This window comes from Eurosta solidaginis, chromosome 5 (genome assembly GCF_040869045.1).
Source record: "Eurosta solidaginis isolate ZX-2024a chromosome 5, ASM4086904v1, whole genome shotgun sequence".
NCBI lineage: Eukaryota > Metazoa > Arthropoda > Insecta > Diptera > Tephritidae > Eurosta > Eurosta solidaginis.
This window is the reverse complement of record NC_090323.1, coordinates 14,572,029-14,595,186: the sequence shown is the minus strand read 5'-3', so window position 1 is coordinate 14,595,186 and position 23,158 is coordinate 14,572,029. Positions and strand designations below refer to the sequence as shown.

Below are 23,158 nucleotides of genomic sequence, written 5' to 3'. Positions count from 1 at the left end.
TTTTTCTCTTCAATTTTTGTTGTCTCCTCGCCATCAAGGTGAAAGACATACTCTTCCACATCAATTCCTTCTGCTTCCATTGCCTCTCGTAGCCGTGCCTGAAGTTCGAGTTTAACGCCGCTTGTATTCAATCCACGGCTCTCCAACTCCTTCTTCAGTTGCTGGATCTTTAATTCACTGAACTTTGCCATATCCTTGTTGTCTTCTGGAATTTATTCAACAATTCCTCTTCTGACACCAATTGTAACGAATTTACTTGCAACTCCTCTTATTTGCAATCCTCTGCTAAGTTCGAATCACTAAACTGTTGAATAAATAACTCCAATATTGAATGATGGAAAAATGGCCTTTATTAAGTACTTCACAATAACACTCAAACTGTGCAACGAATAGCTTAATAACCAAACTGATATCTTAAAGGAAACTGACTTTCAAAATAATAGTGCTATTGCTCGCTAGATATCGTCTTACTCGTAACTGCTTGACAATTCAAATCAAACTGAATTACTTCTTACTCGCTGGCGCCGCTTTTATAGTTTACGCTGCATACTTCTAGGCTCTTCGATTTCCAGAAGTTACTAGTTGTTTCGGCTACAAAATCGCCAGCCACAACTACGTGCACAAATTATTGCTCTCTCTTGTGACAACCCAGATAAGGTATATGCATGTGTTTGTAGTTTACAGTCTCCCGCACACACATAAGCGTATAAGTAAATTCATCGGTGTGTGACATCTCATCTCTTGCTGCCTTGTATGTAAATGTTGCTCGTCGGAATGTGTACATATGTGTAGGCGCAATTATTTATTCGTTTATGTAGATACATAATGATTGAATTATTGATGTGCATTCACGTCACTGCTTAGATCGGCTTAGAGCTGGCAGCACTCCTTAGTTTTGCTAATATTCGTAACAATACACACAAACTTCTGCCGCAATGTGTCGCTCGATTGCCGGTTAATGTGAATTGCCAAAATATGTCGCTCTGTGACGCGCCGCTGCCGCTACGTGTCGCGCAGCGTAATGTGCGCGTACCTTTTCGCTGAATTTACATAGAACGCTTTGTTGCATTCCTTCATCTGACGAATAAACGGTGTGGCAAAGTTGACATAGTCATAACGCCATAGTCATAACCATAATTTTACTTATCCATGTCAATTGGCATCAGTTATTGGTGCCTTAACCTAAAAATTCTTAAATTTTCATAAAAATGATGAAAACGCAAAAAATTACCAACATATACCACAAAAATTAGTCTCTTAGTCAAAACTTATCCAAAAAAATAAATAAAATCTACAAAAAGTTAATAAATTCTTTGACTAAAATATTTTTAGGATATGTATATGGCGAAAAACCAAAAACCCTTTGGTTTGCTATGGTATGGTTATGGCTAGGGCGTTATGGTATTGCACCATTGACCAATTACATTGATTTCCACATGTTTGGTTGAATCAGCTGTCTTATGGGTACGAGCGGAACCCGTGCGCATCTTGCGCAAGCAATATAAAAGCCTCTTATCAAATATCAACAAAAATCAGCTGTTCTATAAATCAATTAAAACTTACAGCAGCTTCCGCTGCCATCTAGCGTATGTTAGCAACTGCCGAAATGCAGTGCAAATATTCACAATAGTACCATAGACAAATAGATTCATTTGTGTGCTCACAATCATTTATTTTTAACAAATTATTTTAATAAAATATAGCTAAACAAAAGCTCTACGACCAAAATTGCCCAAAGCTCCCTAATAGCCCGAATCTCCATCTTTACAACCAAAACTTTTTTTTATAGATTTGGATTCCAAATAAGAGCGAAAAAGGGACCCGTACATAAAAATGGCAATTAGAAATAATATATATGATGGATACGTTTTTAAACTCCAAGCGATGCGAAAAATTATCGTTAATGTTAACATATTGCGTGAAAGCGTTAAGGCGGAGCAACGCGGAAAGAGTTCTATGTACATCCGGTCATAAGCGTGGTGATTCACATATTAGCATTAAATACTGATAGATCGTGGTCCATATCGCAAAACAACTGAACATTTTGAAATCCATCACTACGAGTCGTGATCCAGTATTACCAGCATTTCCTCATCACGCCTAACGGATGCCCAAGGATTTTATCAGTTATGACTGGGTTGGACGACAGAAACCTTCCTCGTTTTCCAATGGGCAGTGATCCAGATCCCGATAAAAATTTATAATACAAATTGTTGTTAGAGGCGTTGATACTACATCACAATTGAAAACATGGTTGGTATTATGTAGGGACATGCTATATGCAGGACATATATTTCGTATATCGGGGCTGATTCTGGATGTACGGATCGAAGTTGTGTTAGACTGACGCGTGTTATACTCGGGAGTCCGCTATCCACGTTGTAACAGATTACCATTGATTAGCTTAAAATGGGCCCTAAAAACTACCTTTACAGCAGCATTGCATGCCATTCTACATATTTTGTTGGTGGACCTAAAGGCCAAGAATATAGCGTTAACAAATGCAACAGGGCTTAAGGCTTCGGAGCAACTAGAATTCAAGCCGTATGGCCATAGCAATATGGCGTCATCGAGCCTGAGTTTTGAAACCGATCTTGGAGTCACAATAGAGTCGAAGGGTTAGTGCAAGGGCGTGTATACCGATGGTTCCAAATAAAACGCAGTATTAGAGTCTACTGTTTACTGTATCGATCCAGAAATAAAGGAGGGTGATGGACTCGAAGTATTGAGAGTAGACGTCCCATACTGCCTGGGAGAAACAAAAAATAGATAGGAGTTTCAAACGATATAAGACTTACTAAGTTGCTCATATCTTTGAAGAGAGAAAGATTAAAGGTTCATGATAGGCATAGTAACTGGACACTGCCATCTGGCGTCACATGCTTATAAATTAGGCTTCATCAATAACAGCAGATACGATCGCTAGGTCAAGGCTCCAGCTACTAAAGGCAGCAGAGTTGGCAGATCTCGGCCAGAAATTAAGCTAGGTCCTAGAAAAGTTCAAGTATTTGCCAAGAGGACGGGCATATCTTGTAACTTAAGTTCTGGTACCTAATTGGGGCTTTTCTGTTTGATTGTCAAACAAATTCTGGTAACACTATGGACACATTCAATCTACTTTATTTACCGGCCAGTTCAACTTAATCCAAGGCTAGTGGCAAGCGCAACCTATTAAGCACTGGGTACACTTTTTCTCAACATGCCACACTGTGGCTTTGGAATTCCTTTTTTGTTGAACATGTTTGGTATGTGTAGACTAAATTTCTTGATATAAAGCCACCTTGATATAAAGCTTTATAATGACCCTAGTACTAGGGCCATGAGAAAGAACTTGTCGAATTGAAGATCTTGCCACTGCCAGAACCACAAGAGGAGATAGAAACCCATTTGCATTAAACTCAGATGGGATAAGTTCAGGTTGTAATGTGAGAAGAGCTTCCAGTGCAATAGGTCCTGATATAATAACATTGGTGAAGCTACGACATTATGCTCCAATGGATGTAAGTTACCTCACTAGGGAACTCAACTCTGGACACTCATCGAATGAATGACTAGTGGAATACGGTTAGATATCTGATATGTCAGTGAGTGAATTAAAAATAATAATACCGTATATACCGATATCGAAGATGCTCGAGACCATGATGTAGCGACGTATAACTCGATTGTTAATCTATAGATAAATATGACTCCACTTAGCTTTTAACTGCCAAGGTTTTGTTTTACAGCGCGATATGTTGTACGGTTAATTCTGAACATCTCTAAGGGAAAACATATGTAAGGCGGGCGACCTTTAAGGTTCAACGTGGTCAACAAAGATTGTTCACATCATCATCGAGCCAATCCTTAAAGGTTATAATACCCGGGCGTACTTGGTTCGCTTCATAAGCCTTGTATGCTCGTTCTACCTTTGTATTTATTACTAGCTTTACTAGGCGCACGTTGTGAGATGGAATGGATGTTGTGTTATTTTTTCTGTTTTGTTTGTTGATAATTTAGTTTATTGTTCTGTAAATTGAATTGAATTTTGTACGCATATTTGGAGAAATTTTCTGTTAAAACTTTTTATTCTTGTATCTTATTGTATCTTATTTTATATTATTGTATTGCTTTTACCGCTGATGATTGTTGCTTTGATTACATTCCGAAGAAGCATGACTGGTGAACCAATTTTCAAAGTTGATATATGCGCAGGCATTCCTTTTGGTTCTAAGGAGTATAGAAATTCATTTGGATAATTCACAATTTTATCTTCATCTGTAACTGTGTCGATCGATTTATATTTCGTCACTTCACCAGGAAATTGATTTTGAAAGCAATCATTGATTTTGTTAAAATGATCATTTTTGGGAGCTAAGATAGTTCTTTCGCATAGCCAAAAAACCAGGCATGCTTAACGAACGAAACGATATCATTTCGTTACGATAATCAACGCTAATAAACGGAACGAAGTCACTTCGTTTCGTTTATTAACGTTAAGATCGTCAAATTAACGTTAATTTGACGTTCTTAACGTTAATAAACGAAACGAAGTGACTTCGTTTCGTTTATTAGCGTTGATTATCGTAACGAAATGATATCGTTTCGTTCGTTAAGCATGCCTGCAAAAAACAAAAACATTTAAATTTAAAATTCTTAATTCTGAAATATGAAAAACTATCGTCTTGATCGAAGGAACCTCGAGCCAAAATTTGGTGATGATCGAAGTATAGCAAACACGTTTTCATAGGGAACACACACACAGAATTGGATTTTTATAGAAGATGTAGATAGACTGAAGCTAAACAATTTTTTTTACAGCGGCAGATTACTAAACGTCCAAAAGGCATAACAGCTAAACTCAACGATGCAGTCAAACTTTAGGTGTTAAAATAAATTAAGTTTGTACGGCAGCCATAGTTTTTCCCCATCCCACATTTTACTGGAGGTTTTAGGCCTTAAAGTCACATAGCTCCTTACCAATTTTAATTATCCTACCATTACGACATCCAGATATATGCAGTATAATATATTCCATTTGTATGGGAGGTGCCACGCCCCCTTATTCCCAATTCCATATTTTCTTGGTGGTGTTAAGGATTGACTTCAAATAACTCCTTACTCAATTTCAATGTTCTGGCATGTATACCTTCAATGTTACGCAGTACCAAAGATTCCATTTGAATGGGAGGTTCCACGCCCCCTTTTTCCCAATTCCGCATTTTCTTGGTGGTGTTAGGGATTTACCTCATATACCTTCTTACTGAATTTCAATGTTCTGGCATGTATACCTTCAAAGTTATGCAGTACCAAAGATTCCATTTGAATGGGAGGTTCCACGCCCCCTTTCTCCAAATTCCGCATTTTCTTGGTGGTGTTAGGGATTGATCTCATATAACTCGTCATTGAATTTCAATGTTCTGGCATGTATACCTTCAAAGGTATGCAGTACCAAAGATTCCATTTGTTTGGGAGGTGCCACGCCCCTTTTATATGTCGAAATTATTTTTAGCCTAAAACCGTCCCGTTGATCGAAGGAACCCATAAACAAAATTTCGTGATGATTGATGTGTGGGAAATACGTTTCCATAGCGAACACACACACAGAATTTGATTTTTATATATATATATGGCTAAACCGATTTCGGATTTCAAAATCAAGTAACCATCATCTCTCCTTCCTGTGTCTTTCCTAAAAATTTCATGGCAATCTATCGAGCTGTTCTCGAGTTATGGAGTGACAATCAAAATGTACACTTCTTTTTATTAAACGGTTTTATTTAGCTTGAGTTGACAAGCCGCATGGCCGCATGCACGGCTGCACGGCCGTTGTGAACGAATCTTGTAATTGAAATTTAAGTAACTTCCCGATAAGCTACAAGCATGAAACTTGGAATATAGTTCAGAACCCGATGACAATGCAATAATAAGAAAAAAATCGCCGCTAGGTGGCGCATGGATCGAGATATTCGCAAAAATCGTATTTGTGGATCGATTTGGCTCATATTTGGAACACTTAATACATACAAGAATAGAAATCGACCTGTGAAAAAAATCGCCGATAGGTGGCGCATAGATCGAGATATTCGCAAAAATCGTATTTGTGGACCGATTTGGCTCATATTTGGAACACTTAATACATACAAGAATAGAAATCGACCTGTGAAAGAAAATCGCCGCTAGGTGGCGCATGGATCGAGTTATTCGCATATTTGGAACACTTAATACATACAAGAATTGAAAGCGACCTATCAAAAAAAAAATCGCCGCTAGGTGGCGGAAGGATCGAGATATTCACAAAAATCATATTTGTGGTCCGATTTTGCCCATATTTGGAACACATAATACATAGATACATGAATAGGAAGAGACCTATGATGCCCGATTTGGCTCATATTTGGAACAAATATTGCATACAGTCCGGTAGAAGTGACATCAAAATATTTTGGAGTTGGAGGAGGAACGCAGAGTCGAGTAAAGTCTTTGGAAGGATTATGTATTGAGGACTTAGGTTGTAACAAATTGTCAGGAAAGAGTCCTTGTAATATTGAGTCACTAAATGAACTAAATAGAATGAGAAATAATAGGCAATTAAATAAAGACTAAAAACTTGAAAATAAAATAATTTAAAAAAATTGTTTAAGTTAAACGGTTTTATTGAAAACAATACTTACATGAAGTAATAATAATACGAAAAGCTAGAAAATAATTAGGTAGGTCCTAGGTACTAGTCGTCATACTCCTTATCAATCTATGGCGTTGATCAGACAATTAAATAAAAGCGTTGGACGCGTCATATTTCTACTGATAGTCATAAGTAAAACTAACTGAACCTTAATCAGTCATATTTTTAGAAATTTCACGCGCCCAACGCTTTTATTTAATTTTCTGATCAACGCCATAGATTGATAAGGAGTGTGATGACTAGTACCTAGGACCTACTTAATTATTTTCTAGCTTTTCTTATTATTACTTCATGTAGGTAGGTAGGTTGAACTGGCCGGTCCATGAGGACCTCACATAGACTGATTGAGTCCGTAGTGTTACCAGAAGTTTGTTTTAACGACCAAACTGAAAAACCCTATCAAAAACCAGGACCTATGTTATAAAATAACTCCGTCCTCTTGGCAAATACTAGAAGCTTCCTAGGACTTAAGCCACTTGCTGCTTCTAGATCTGACAGCTGTATCACTCCTAATAGCTGGAGTCTTTGCCTGGCAAGTGCAGGGCACGAGCACAGAACGTGCTCGATCGTTTCCTCCTCCAACCCGCACTTCCTACATCTGCTATCACTGACCAAGCCTAGTTTAAAGGCATGTGACGCCAGAAGGCAGTGTCCAGTCAGAATACCCGTCATGAGTCTACAGTCCTCTCTTTTTAATGAGAGGACCAACTGTGTTAGTCTAAGGTTGTAAGACCTACACTTAGAGCCCAGCGCTTGAACCCACGCCTTTCCCGCTTGGTCGATCATGTGCACCTCTCGCCTTCGCTTAATCTCGCCCAATCTAATTGGGACATCTACGGAGCAAGCTTCAAGGGATGCGCCCTTTTTAGCTAGTTCGTCCGCTTTTTCATTCCCATCTATTCCCATATGCCCTGGGACCCAATATAGATGTATGCTTCTCCCTGTCCCGATTCTCTCCAGAGACTGCTTACACTCTAACACGCATTTAGATGCTGTGCTATGCGAGATTATTGCCTTAATTGCTGCTTGACTGTCAATATAAAAGTTAACACGGTTGCAGCTTAAGCTATTCTCTTCCAGGGTTTCTACTGCTTTGGTTACGGCTAATATTTCCGCTTGGAAAACGCTACAGTAATCCGGCAGCCTGTAGGATCTGCTTATTTCCGGATCAGGGCAGTATACCGCAGACCCTACTCCTTCCACTACTTTGGAACCATCGGTGTACACATGTATCGCCTCGTCCGCCATTTACGCAACCTTGCGCCAACCGTCCACCTCTATTGTGGCCTTAAGATCTCCCTCGAAGCGCAGATAGGGAATCATGTAGTATGTTCGTCTTGTGATTGATGACGCTATACTACTATGGCCATATGGTCGGCGCTCAAGCTGCCCCGAAGCACCGAGCCTGGTTGCGGTCGTTAACGCTTGGTTCTTTGCTACTAGGTCTACAGGTGGGATGTGCAAAATGGCATACAGTGCAGCCGTCGGGGTTGTTTTCAGGGCTCCCGTAATGCTAAGCATCGATAGTCTGCATACCCCCTCTAATTTTTTGAGGTATGTTGTTTTTTGTGTGGCTTTCCACCAAACAAGAACTCCATAGTATAGAACAGGGCTTACAATCGCTGTAAAAACCCAATGAGAAAGAGAGGGCGATAGGCCCCACGTACACCCCAGCATTCTTTTGCATGCATAGAGTGCCGTTGAGGCCTTCTTGACCCTCTCCTCCACGTTGAGCTTCCATGACAGCTTACTGTCTAGGATGATTCCTAAATATTTTGTGCAAGGTTTTTCCTGTAAGGTCACCCCTCCTAACTTAGGCCTGGTCCAATTTGGGACCTTGTACCTCTTTGTAAACAAGACCATGTCCGTCTTCTCCGCATTGACTTTCAACCCGAAATTAGATGCCCAGGTATGAATATCGCGAAGCGCCCGATTCATCAAAGAACTAATCGTTGGAAGGCACTTTCCACTTATGACCATTGCAACGTCATCTGCGTAAGCCGTAAGTTTTACGGTCCCTCATCGAATTGCCTGAGCAGTTGGTTGATGACCAGTGTCCACAGCAGAGGTTTTAGCACCCCTCCCTGCGGCGTGCCCCTGTCCACTGATTTCGTGGCCTCGTACAATCCCCATTTTGACGTAATCTTTCTGCAATTTAACATGCAGCCGATCCATCTGATTAAGGCAGGATGTACTTTAATGTAATTAAGACCATCCATAATCGCCCATTTTGCAACATTATTGAAAGCCCCGGCAATGTCCAAGAAGACTCCTAGAGCATACTACTTATATTCCAGGGATTTCTCTATGCTTATTACCACCCTATGCAATGCGGTGTCTACCGACTTGCCTTTGGTGTACGCATGTTGTGTTGTGGAGAGCAGCTTTTCATCCACGTTGGACTTTATGTACACATCTATCAGCCTCTCAAAGGTTTTGAGCAGAAATGATGTTAAGCTAATGGGTCTATAGTCTTTGGAATACATGTGACCGATCTTCCCCGCCTTTGGTAGAAAAGCTACACGAGCAGTTCTCCAAGAGTGCGGTACATGATTCAGTCGTATGTACCCATCGAATATTATTTTAAGCCATTCCACGACCGCCCTACTTGAGACTTGTAGCATGGCCGGGAATATACCATCTGGGCCCGGCGATTTAAACTTAGAAAACGTCTTCACTGCCCACTCGATCTTGGTATCGGTCACCAAGCCCGGCACTACTAGCTCCGTGATCGAAGTGTGAGTGATGTCTGCTGGCTCCTCTAAACCGCCTCCCGATGGGAAATGTGTATCGAGAAGCACCTCAAGGGATTCCTCACTATTACGTGACCATTCCCCGTTCTCTTTCTTTATTAGTCCCTGGACTATGTTTCCCTTTGCTAGGACTTTTTTCAACCGTGCTGTTTCGCTGGAGCACTCCATGTCCGTACAGAAACTTTTCCATGAGTTCCTCTTCGCCCTGGCAATTTTGCGCTTGTAGATCCTCAGTAGAGCCCTGTACTCGTCCCGACACGCTTCACTTTCCGCGGTCTTTGCGAGCTTAAACATTTCTTTTACCTGTCTTCTTAGAAGACTCAGCTCATTGCTCCACCATGGCGGCTTTGCTTTTCCTCTGAATCTTCTTAGAGGGCAAGCTTTTTTATACGCAGTCATAAGCGTCCTTGTTAGGAATTCATTCGACTCCTCCAGTTCCTCTACATTAGCAACCTCTTTGGGTTGTCCCAGTTTTGTTTCTACATGTTTCTGGAATTTAGTCCAGTTCGTTGACCTAGGGTTTCTAAAGGTTCCTCCCTTCTCTACCCTTTTTATGGGGATGTTGAAGCTGATATACGCATGGTCGGAGAAGGATGGTCTATCAAGAACCATCCAATCATACCTTGATATATCATGCTCGGAGCTCAATGTAATGTCCAGAACATTGCTGGATGTTGGACCAATGTATGTAGGGACATTTCCCCTGTTGGCTATCTGCAAATTGGTTTGCAGGATGTAACAAAACAGAGATTCGCCTCTCTCGTTCGTATCTGCTCTTCCCCACGCATTGTGGTGCGCATTTGCATCTGCGCCTATGACCAACCGCCCTTTGCGCCCTTCCTCCTGTACTAGCCTTTTGCACTCCATCGGTGGGACCTCCGCAGCATGGGCCATGTAGCAGGACGCCAGGATAAATGCCTGCTTAATCTTTTGCTCAACGGCCACCGCTACGAGATCCTCAGTGGTGTAATTAGGCAGCATATATGAATGCAGCTGTTTCCTTACCATTACTACAGCTCGCACCCGTCCTTCTGTTTGCGCGTAGTAAACGCCAAACCCGCGCGCGCTAAGTCCAGAGACCTTTCCTCCCGATGAGAGCCACGGCTCCTGGATCAGCGCCACGTCAAACGAACCCTTCTCAAGGGTTAGGAGGAGTTCGCTCGACGCCACTCTACTGTGTTGGAGGTTTATCTGTAGGACTCGCAGCACCATTGGGCTGTTTGCCCCCCTCCAGCACCTTCGTCTTGACGTCGTCGTCCTCCCCTTGCCCTTTTGGTTTAGAGTATTCGAGGCCCCCTTCAGCCTCTCGTGACTGTTGCGCAGGGTGTTCCTCTGTGCGAGTCACAGCACCATTTAGCGGTTGGTCCTCTTCTAGCACGTTCGTGGTGACGTCGGGGACCTCCACCTGTCTTTTTTCCCTTAGGCTTTTGAGGTATTTTTCGACTTCGCCCACCTCTAGCGTGTTAGGGTTTTTATCCTCGGGACTTCTTTTCCTGAGTCGCATGTAAATTTTGCCAGTGCCAAAGAACATTTTACCAAGATGCGTGTACAAAATATCCTCCGCCTGCTTGTTTATTTGGAAGATGTAGAACTGACCATCCTCGGTAGGCCGAGATACAGTAAGTACCTTCCAATCCTGTGTCGGTATGTTCGGATTCTGATTCTGCAGAAGTCGCAGTGTATCCTCCGACTTCATCACGCATGGTATTTATACCTTAACTTTTGGTACCGTGGGGATTTGCTCTTTATCCACCACCTCAAACCGCGCGTTCGTGCCTTGCCTTTGGAGGTTTGGAACCACTTCCTCCAGCCACCGCAAGCTCGCGATGTTGTCGCACGCTATCATCTTCACACCATTATACCATCCCCCCGAATCAAAGGTTGGAAGGGGCTTACTTGGTTGTTCCCGCATCATCTTAAGCATTAAGCTAATAAGCTCCCTTTCCACAGATATCCACCTTTCAGTAGTCATTTGTCCGAAAGGACTGCTACGATCAACCAGCGCCACAGTCAGTGACTGCTTTGCCACATCACTCATCTTCTCGGGAAAAGCAGGAGTCTTAGTGTTATCTCCCTTTGGCACCTCCGAGAAAGCCGGAGTCTTAGCGTTAACTCCCTTTAGCGCCTCCGAGAAAGCCGGAGTCTTAGCGTTATCTCCCTTTGGCTTATCTCCTACTTCCTTAATTGGAACTTCCCTCTGACTCGCAGCATTCGAGGTAGTTGCTAGCCTGCTATTGGAGCCCATCTGTCTTACAGCTTTGGGCCTACTTGTCTTGCCTATGCGACTGGCCTGCCTCGCGGCTCTAGAACTGGGTCCTTTCTGCCTCTTGAAAGCAGGCTTGTCGCCTTCCGCCGAACGCTGCCTCTTCATTCTGCCATTCGACGCTTCTTCCTCCTCGTACCGGTTTCAGAACCGAGGGTTTCTCGCAGCAAACCTTTTGAACTGCCTTCGACCTACTTCTACTGCTTCATGGGCCCATTCCAAGCGCTCGATCTCCACTTCTGTTGGCTCGACCACTGCTCCCAAGCGTTGTACAATTCTTAGTGCTGCACGGTACTGCGAGAGAGCTCTTTTACTTCTTCTGCTCCGTACCCTTCTCCACTCTTCTACTCCGTTTTCATTTGTGTGCTTCTCCAACACGGAGTTCATTGAATCAGCACTACTCTCGCTCCCCGAGTCCGACGTATCGCTTAATTCGTATTTGTCGTCCTTGGATTGCGACTCAGTCCTCCTCTTTACATCGTCCTTATTACAGTCAGGTAATGCGTCGTTCATCTTGGTCATACGACCACCTGCCCGACAAGGCGGGCTCAGCGGTCCAGTATTATATACGGGGAAAGAACCGTACGCCACAGCAGCGCCCCTTACTGTGGTAAGGCCATTAATACTTCCCGAGGTGGCCCGGTATCGGGAAGGCTCCGTTCGAATACAGCCGAATTTATCCCCTGGCTGAAAATCGTCCAATAGGCACGGTCCGCATAACACCCTGGATTAGGGGGTTGGCAGTTCTTGGTCACCGACATCCCGCCGCCCTCGTATGAGGTGAAACGGCGTAGATGTCAGTCCTATACAGCTCCGCCTCATAGTCGGGCGCTATGGAGTTCGGCTAAGCCCTCACACCAACGACAAGGTGCCTACCCTAGTGAGGGATTACTTCATGTAAGTATTGTTTTCAATAAAACCGTTTATCTTAAAAATTTTCTTTTAATTATTTTATTATATATATAGATATCCTGCATAGGGCGGAGCCGGAGCCCCAGGTTAGGGTCACCTCAAACGTTATTTAATATTAACAAAAGGCTTAGAACTGACAAGGTTTGCCGCTGTTGTGGGCTCTTAATACCGTCGCTACGGTGCTATGATATCAATTGTAGTTTATATTTCATCAAATGCCCTTCTAGATTCCTCTTTTTTGTATACAATCAAATCATCTCGACAAATGACAGTCTAACTACAGAGAATGTTGCTGACACAACGCAAGCTGATGAAGTTAATAGGAAAATTACATCGACTTAATTTAATTCACTTTGTACTTACGAAGACTGACATTCCCGTACAGTGACTTTGCTAATGTGCATATTCTTCGATGGAAGTGCGTAAAACGCTTCTGAAAATATATGCTTTAACTCTAGTCACATACAAATGTCTGCAATAGGATCATAATGTTTGTTCTACCCAAGAAGTGGGCTTAATTTTAGTTTAGGCTAAACAACTTTTATGGAGTAAGAGTTTGACCATAGGAATGTCACAGAGACGAGCGGAAATATTTATAGGTCTTTCATTCACTAATCACGAAATTATCCGATTTTTGAGATCCGGTGGTAATCTTAACAGATTTGTTACACATTTTGATACTAACTATTTAGCGTCTATTTCGAAGCCCTATCCCAAGTATATGCTACATCTTCATCATCATGTATATTATTTCTAATTACTGTTTTTATGTACGGGTCCCTTTTTCGCTCTTATTTGGAATCCAAATCTATAAATAAAGTTTTGGTTGTAAAGATGGAGATTCGGGCTATTAGTGAGCTTTGGGCAATTTTGGTCGTAGTGCTTTTGTTTAGCTATATGTTATTAAAATAATTTGTTAAAAATAAATGATTGTGAGCACACAAAGAAATCTATTTGTACTATGGCACTATTTTGAATATTTGCACTGTATTATCGGCAGTTGCGCCCATACGCTAGATGGCAGCGCAAGCTGTAACGTTTAATTGATTGATAGAAGAGCTGATTTCTATTGATATTTGATAAGGTAGGTTTATATTGGTTGCGCAAGATGCGCATGGCTCCGGCTCGTATATATTTAAATATATTCGATCGAAATTTTGAGAATTTTTACAGTATTAATATGAACATTTCTGTGAATCACTGTTTTCCTCATATTCATTACATACCACTATAAAGGGACTTTCAACTGGTACCTATCACCATTTTAGCATATTTCTTTGGGGATGTCACTGGTACATAAGTTGCTTCCCTAAATAACTAAACCAATCCACCCACTTCGCAAGCAGAACGATTTCAAAGCCAAAATTGAGTTCGATAACTGCTAAGTAGAAAAAGCAATCTTATATATATTGTAACGAATATTAGCAACACTAAGGGGTACTGTCATCTCTAAGCCGATGCTAAGCAGTGACGTGTATGCACATCAATAATTCAATCATCATGTCTACACATATGTACGTATACGCAGCGGAGAAGCAACGCACAAACACACGCGCATGAGCTGTGAGAGAAGCTATAAATATTCTTCATTTGTAGTTATAGCTGAGAAACTTATAGCAGATAACCAACTAGTAGATTCTAGAACAGAACCGCCTAGAAATGTCAACGAGGAAACTATATAAAAGGAAACACTATAAAAGGCAGCAACAGTAGAGGCGCGACAATCAGTTGGATTTAATACGCTATCTAGCGAGCAATAGCAGTATTATTTTGAAAATCAGTTTCATTTAAGCAAGCTATTGGTTGTGAAGTATCAGTGTTATTGTGACGTACTTTAATAAAGGCCAGTTTGCATTTTTAAATATTGGAGTTATTTATTCAACAGTTTAGCGATACGAACGTCAGTAGAGGGTTGGGAATAAAAGGATTTGCAGTAAATTCGTTACAATATATTGAATTCGGGTGTCGGACAAAATAATGATACCGCTGTTATTAGGAAATTTACTTAATAAAAATCATGGAAAATCTCAAGAGAATCGCAGGAGTTACACGCACCTTTCCCATCTTCTTAAGCCGTGCGGTTCATAGATACTAACAGACTTGTCGTATCTTCGAACAGAGAGCAGAGAGTAAAACTTACGCCAACTAGCGCATTGTGATATCACCACAGGTTCTGGACAGATTAGGGCACATTGTAAACCATAGCTACTCAGAGGACGATCTCTGTCACTCGACTGGTTAAGCCCGGTCTCTACAAGAGCTCTTATCGGTAGTGCGTCGGCAGCACGGTTTTCAGGCACATCACTGTGACCTGGAACCCATACCAACGCTGTGACACACCGAGAGGCCAGCTCGTTGAGTCACCGTCTGCAGTCAATTTCCAACTTTAATGATGAGCTACTGCACTAGAGGGCTTCGATCTTTATGTTAATTATGATAATTAATGATGTTAATTCCATATTTCTATCTTTCTGGGCAATTGTGATTAAAAACTTATAGAGCGTGATTTTTGTTTGCCCAAATAGAGCTTTAGTATTTAACTGACTACTCAGACCAAAAAAAACCTAAAGTGAGGTTCACCTGCTTTGTCCTCTTTTTATACTCAGCTGAGCAGGGCTCACAGAGTATATTAACTTTGTTCGCATAACTGTAATCCGTAACGGATTAAATTAATCGAGATATATATAGACTTCTATATATCAAAATGATCTGGGTGAAAAAAGAAATTCATTTAGCCATGTCCGTCCGTCCGTCCGTCTGTCCGTCCGTCTGTAAACACGATAACTTGATTAAATTTTGAGGTATCTTGATGAAATTTGGTATGTAGGTTCCTGGACGCTCATCTCAGATCGCTATTTAAAATGAACGAAATCGGACTACAACCACTCCCACTTTTTCGATATCGAAAATTACGAAAAATGAAAAAAATGCCATAATTCTGTACCAAATATGAAAAAAGAGATGAAACATGGTAATTGGATTGGTTTATTGACGCCAAATATAACTTTAGAAAAAACTTTGTAAAATGGGTGTGACACCTCCAATATTAAGTAGAAGAAAATGAAAAAGTTCTGCAGGGCGAAATCAAAAACCCTTGGAATCTTGGCAGGAATACTGTTCGTGGTATGACATATATAAATAAATTAGCGGTACCCGACAAAAGATGTTCTGGGTCACCCTGGTCCACATTTTGGTCGATATCTCGAAAACGCCTTCACATATACAACTAAGGGCTACTCCCTTTTAAAACCCTCATTAATACTTTTAATTTGATACCCATATCGTACAAACACATTCTAGAGTCACTCCTGGTCCACCCTTATTGCGATATCCCGAAAAGGCGTCCACCTATAGAACTAAGGCCCACTACGTTTTAAATAATCATTAACACCTTTCATTTGATACACATGTCATACAAACACATTCCAGGGTTACCCTAGGTTCATTTTGCTAAATGGTGATTTCCCTTATTTTGTCCCCAAAGCTCTCAGCTGAGTATGTAATGTTTGGTTACCCCCGAACTTAGCCTTCCTTACTTGTTTTTAAGTGCTATTGCCCTTTTTGTGGAACCCTTTAGAGGTTGGAAGGGAACATGTTGCAAACAGGAAGTGACTTGACGGCATTTTTTTTAATATCTTTTTTTTTGTCTCAGTTTCAGTTACGATAGTTGCCTATTGCAAACAAAAATTTCAATTCAAAATATCTACCCATAAACAATAATTTGCATATATAAAATAACGTGCAAAAATGCATTACTATATTAGCTCTAATTCAATTTATCCATTTTTAAATTGAAGATTTAGGTCGCACAATTTTCTCAAAATCTCACATTCAGCGTTTGTTCAGCCAACACGAAAGATATCTCGAGTGGAGAATTTTTATATTAAAATTGGAGGAAGAAGGATAATAAAATTTAAATATAAACGCGCGCAAAAAAGGTCGAAAGAAATATTAAAATTCTGTTGCCAAGCAAATAGTACTAAAAGTAAAAATATTTTATTAGCTGATAAATCAAAAAGCAAAATTAAAAATTTATGGCGCAAGAGGTAATTGGTATTTTAGAACATTGGACTTATATCGTGATAACTGTCGAAACAGGGATTGCAAATTTGCAAAATTTAAAATAAACAAATCACGCTGAATTAGTTTTTTTATATTTATCGACCAAATCAAATGAGTTTTGTTGTTTTTATAAGTTTTTCGTATTTTTTTCCATTATCTTAGAAACTTTTATTAAAACAAAATCAAAAGATGTTTATTATTTGTCGTCCCACAAATAAAAAAATCATAGAAAAAACTTATATCTGTTACGATCCCTAGTTAAAATAGTATTTTTTAATTACATTGTTTGTTTGCTACAAAAAAGCTAATGCAATTAATTTTATCTTTCGATCGTTGTGATAAGATGAAATGAGTGTGGACCTGCTATAAAACTCACGCCATGCGAATGTGTTTAATTTGACTTTAGTAACATCAAATTTCACGCTATCCGATATTTGTAAGATTGCGATATAGCTAATCCGTTGTTGTTGTTGTAGCGATAAGGTTACTCCCCGAAGGCTTTGGGGAGTGTTATCGATGTGATGGTCCTTTGCCGGATACAGATCCGGTACGCTCCGGTAACACAGCTCCATTAAGGTGCTAGCCGGACCATCTCGGGAACGATTTATATGGCCACATTAAACCTTCAGGTCATCCCTCCCTACCCACCCCGAGTTCCATGAGGAGCTTGGGGTCGCCAGAGCCTCGCCTGGTAGTGAAACGGGATTCGCCGCTCGAAGGTGAGGTTGACAATTGGGTTTGGAGAAGCTATATATTGTCCTGGCACCTGAAAAGGTTGCGTTACACAACCACTTGAATCTGGTATCTTAGACGCCTCTTACGACAGGCATACCTACCGCGGGTATATTCTAACCCCCTAACCCGCTGATCCGTCTCTGCATTTATTTTGTCCTTGATAGCTCAAAGTGGAGCTGCCTCTAAGGCTATGCCTGCCTTATACGTATATGGCAAACAACACTGACGCACACAACTGACTCGATACACAAGCTTCAATTTCCAGTATATGAGTGAACTCACAATCCTTACGTGTACGAAAGAAGGTCCATTAAAAGTTTCCAAAACTTTAATAAGACAAATGAAGTCCTTTTGGGATGGCGTCTCACAAACAGGTTAGGTTAGGTAAGGCTAGGTTATGGCGGAACCATACAATGTGACATAAGTACAAACATAAATACAAATTCCATGTACTTTGTTTAAGTAGATCGATGGCCTAATGTCAAAATAGTACTGCAACGGAAGTTGAAGTGTCAAATCATATTAAAAATGTACAAATCAGCTGATTGTTGGCTGTCACCTGTTCCTGATTCCGCCATGGGCTAGGTTTACGACCTTAGATATATACTCCAGCGAGCGGAATTTGTTCCAACCGATATATTTACGCCTCGTTTCAACAAGACTTGACAGCAATCAGTCGATTACAAAGTGACTAAATGCTTCCACCTCATCGTCTCCCATACAGCTATTACAGCTGAGACTGTTCAGAATATTTACACCACATGAGCTTTGATTAGCTAGTACCCTTTTATAATTTTAGCAGCCAGGGATAGATACACTGAAAAATAAATGGACTGGATGATATTTAAAATTCTGTCGAGCGTTTTTAGTCCACAACTGGTCAGAAAGTTCCCTACCCCTACCACAGTGGATTAAGGTTGGCGTAAAAAATACTGCAGTAATGCATGACTGTCGTATGACGCGGCTAAAAACAATATAAAGGAGCTAGAATTCCAAAAAAGTGTCAGCCCAGCGCTTGCTTAGCTGATTACAGGCGCACCTGTTTAGAAGTAGGCCCAGCGTAATCCCAAAATATTTACTGACAGTCATATTCAGCTCGCAAGTGCTTGCTCGGGTCAAGAGATCTGCGTGAGAGTTGCCAAGGATATCCTTACACGGGTAATCAGACTATTTAAAAAAAAGTGTGAAATGCCGTTGAGATCAAACAATGCATGACCGGGAAGGGTCGACCCAGAGAAAGGTGAGAATGGATATGTCACAGGAAGGCGCAATTTTCCCCCCGATCGAACTGCTTCAGAGAGTTTGGACTAGCTTAGCTGTCAACCCAAGAAAAACGGAGCTGGTATCATTAACGAGGAGTCGCAACATTACTATATTTAGACCAGCAAAAATTGGGGAAGTATCACTTCGGGCTGACAGGGTAAAGTACCTTTCGATTAAGTAAGCTTAATGTGGAAGACACAGACGTCGTCATCCTAACAGCTGCTATCTTAAATGCATTCTAAGTTGATATATGCCAAGCCAATAATCGAAGATCGTTTGTAATGCTGAAAAGCAGGATCTTTTAATGATTGCATAATAAAGTTTTCTAGCTCGCTAGTTTTAACACGTGGCCTAATCGGCTTATTCAATATGCCCCAGTACCAGTACTTAGGAAGCTATAAAACAATCAAACAATAAAAGCATATTATGAACAAAGAAATTATAAAATAAGCCATTATAAATGTGCGATAAAATGTTACTATAAAATAAACTCAAGAAAAAGAAAACAAATATTAAGAAATCATAGTTTGTCTGAACCTGACATTATATACCCAGCTGTCACATAAATAGCAGGGATGAATTTTCAGAGAAAAGGCAGATTAAATAATATTAATAAAAAATAAAAATAAAAAAAATACTTGGCGGAATTTACCTTCGTGGAGATTCAGCCCGAGGTTCTCTACCCGCTTGTCTCTTCGTCTTTCAAAAGTTTCCTAGAAATTAGTGGGACGGGGCTTTCATGTTTTATATCGACTCCAAACGACAGCTGCAAAGCAGATGAATATTCACTAAGAAGTTTTTCATGGCAGAAGTACACTCGAGTGTTGCGATACCACTGCAGTAAGGCCCGGTTTTTCAGTGCTGGTTTAAATTCTAGTTAAAGCTGATTAGATTTTAGCCCTGCCACTTAAACTAAGATGAGCAGCAAAATTGTATGCTATCGAACTGAGTGACAAAGTTGATTAACTTTAACGTTATTTTAAACTTTCTTCTCTCATATGAGGACGCTTATTTTTCAAAATTTTTTATCTTGCGGCTTAAAGTTAATGCACTCACCAAGTTTCATCAAATTATCAGTATTAAGTAATGAATTATCGCATCATTTCCTTTTTTCGAAATTTACAAAATCGAAAAAGTGGGCATGGTTATCGTCCGATTTCACCGATTTTCGATACCAATCTATGCTGGCGCCAGATAAGCTAGTGTAAGTACCGGATTCGGTAAATATATCTCCATTTTTAACTCATGTTATCGCGTTAAAGGTCGGACGAGCGGATATACGGAAGGACGGGCATGATTCAATTAAAGTTTTTTTTCGATGCTGGTAATTTTCATACAGGGAAATCTATCTTTCCTCTATGATTCCTCTACAACGAACCGCTAACCGATTAAAGTTAAAATACCGTTGTATACAAGTGCAGCTGGGTATAAAAAGCACAAAAAAAAAAGAAAAAACTACATAAAATTGTACTTTGTACCCATCAATAGGCGAATATTTTGTTTTTGTTGTTACTATATACAATGTTGACAAATATGCAAGTACCAACAGCAATAACAATAACATTTTGTTGCTGTTCAAAATATAAATACAGAACAGCAACAATAAATACAAAGACTGCAACAACAACTAAGTACACATTGGTTGGTTTATACCTACCAGGTAGTAAACAAAAATAATGAGTTTATAGCTGATTCATAACAATGAATAACAGAATAATAAAATTTATGTTTATTACTTGAAAGTTATTGGGGGGCAATCGAATAAGTTGCCGAGGCGATTGCCTGTTTCGCGATGTCTGACGTTTTCATTCATTCATACGATTTGTCCCGTATCAACCATGGTATGTTCGAATGAAACTCGAAAATGAAATTCGTGGGTAAGCAAGACCAAGCTTACACATCTACAATAAATCCAAGATAGCTATTCTAAGCGTTCGAATGTGTCCCATTCCTAAGAATTAGATTATAAGCCGTAAAATTGCCACGTTTATGACACCCTGAAGATTGTTATGGGACTAGGAAAAAAATCACCATATCTAAAATTTGTTCATAGGTAGTTGACGAATTTATTAATTTATTACCGATTTGGAACAAAGTATGAAAATGAACATAATCTGGTTATACGTAAAATAGATCTAAGAAATGTTATATTGAGTAGGCACTTGCGAAGTATCAATAACCTGCAAGTATGCAACTCTAGGAATTTTTTTTTTAAATTGAGCTGTAATGACATTAAATAGAACAAAGCAAACAAACAAATTATATATCAGGAACTTATCACATTACAACAAAAACAATATTGCAGTAAAGAACACATTTTGCTGCAAAGATGTGTAAAAAGTAATTCGATTACAAATGAATGTTTCGTAGAAGTGTCAAGCAAGCGCAAAAATGTAAACTTTTGCTTATGATAACACTAGTCAACAAGAGAAATTACTTTGAAGTCTAACTATTTAATTTCCATGTATTATGGCCCCCTAAGTACAAAAACACCCAAAATTTAAAATTCTATGGATACGATTTTTTTCTCTTTTTCTAAAATCACGAATTTTCATAGAGGTCTTTCCATTTATTTTATCATATCTTGGAAATTACTTATCTAAATTCATTGAGAGAAACAGCAGTGGATTAACCGCAAAATTTTTTATATGATCGACGGTTTTGGACTTATTCACATAAAAATGTAAATTTTTTTTTTTTTGCAAAATCGAACATTTTTTTATTTTTCAAAAATTAATAAAATATCGAAGGTTTTAAAAACTTACCAATTTTATTTCACGGTCTTAAAACTGTAAATATTATAAATTTTAAACGTTATTTCGTGAAAATACGTGAATAAATGTGGTTTTATTGACAATAAAGTGAAAATACCCAATTTAGCGAAAATTTGGCATATCAAGCCTTTTTTGACAAACAAATCATTTAGGTATGACATTTTGCGCAACTTTGTCTTCTTAAAGCTTACTACGGGCATCGCCAGAAATGAGAAAACTCCATAATGACACTCAAGAAATTTTTCCCCGTAAATTTTTCTTAAGGCAAAACGCAGATCATACGAAAAAATGCCTCATACTGTATGGAAAATTTAAGTTGCCAACGCGGGTTTTCGTAAGAAACAAGTATGGTCATATATATTTGTTATCAAATATATACAACTTTTTCCTTGAGGCATTTCTTGCGATGTTCTTAGAATGCTTAAATCATAAAAACAAAAAAATCAAATTATCACTCCGTTATAGAAACTGTTATACCTACCTCCTGAACATCCCAGGCCATTTCCCATAGCATATGAAGTTTTTTTGAAAACCCTTCTTTTTCAAACCCTTTCGCAGGTAGTGGTTAAAAAATTTACAGAGTCATTAGACGCCTGCCCTGTATGGTATATTGTCGCCGATTAAGACAAACTTAACGAAATAAAATAATTTAAAAAAAATTTTAAGTTAAACGGTTTTATTGAAAACAATACTTACGTGAAATAATAAAAATACGAAAAGCAAGAAAATAATTAGGTAGGTCCTAGGTACTAGTCATCACACTCCTTATCAATCTAGGGCGTTGATCAGACAATTAAATAAAAGCGTTGGGCGCGTGAAATTTCTAAAAATGTGAGGCGTAGCATAACCTGATTAAGGTTCAGTTGGTTTTATTTATGACTATCAATAGAAATATGACGCGTCCAACGCCTTTATTTAATTGTCTGATCAACGCCCTAGATTGATAAGGAGTGTGATGACTAGTACCTAGGACCTACCTAATTATTTTCTTGCTTTTCGTATTTTTATTATTTCATGTAAGTATTGTTTTCAATAAAACCGTTTAACTTAAACATTTTTTTTTAATTATTTTATTTTCAAGTTTTTAGTCTTTATTTAATTGCCTATTATTTCTCATTCTATTTAGTTCATTTAGTAACTCATTATTACAAGGACTCTTTCCTGACAATTTGTAACAACCTAAGTCCTCAATACATAATCCTTCCAAAGACTTTACTCGACTCTGCGCCACGTATGCTTGTCCCTCCTCCAACTCCAAAATATTTTGATGTCACTTCTACTGGACTGTATGCAATATTTGTTCCAAATATGAGCCAAATCGGGCATCATAGGTCGCTTTCTATTCATGTATGTATTATGTGCTTCAAATATGGACCTAATCAAATCGGACCACAAATACGATTTTTGTGAATATCTCGATCCTTGCGCCACCTAGCGGCGATTTTTTTTGATAGGTCGCTTTTTATTCTTGTATGTATTATGTGTTCCAAATATGAGCCAAATCGGACCACACATACGATTTTTAGGAATATCTCGATCCATGCGCCATCTAGCGGCGATTTTTTTTAACAGGTCGATTTCTATTCTTGCACGTATTATTTGTTCCAAATATGAGCCAAATCGCACCACAAATGCGAATTTTGCGAATATCTCGATCCATGCGCCACCTAGCGGGTTCTGAACTATATTCCAAGTTTCAAGCTTGTAGCTTATCGGGAAGTTACTTAAATTT

General features: G+C 39.5%; 1 protein-coding gene across 1 annotated transcript in view; it reads left to right on the top strand.

The window, feature by feature from the left end:
* The first annotated feature begins 16,454 nt into the window (after positions 1-16,454).
* Positions 16,455-23,158, top strand: part of LOC137254654 (glycerophosphocholine phosphodiesterase GPCPD1) — a 60,607-nt gene continuing 53,903 nt past the window's right edge. The window contains exon 1 of the mRNA XM_067792501.1: positions 16,455-16,638. Within this exon, the coding sequence (XP_067648602.1) occupies positions 16,627-16,638 (12 nt within the window). The 5' untranslated portion in view covers positions 16,455-16,626. The remainder of the gene's footprint in view (positions 16,639-23,158) is intronic.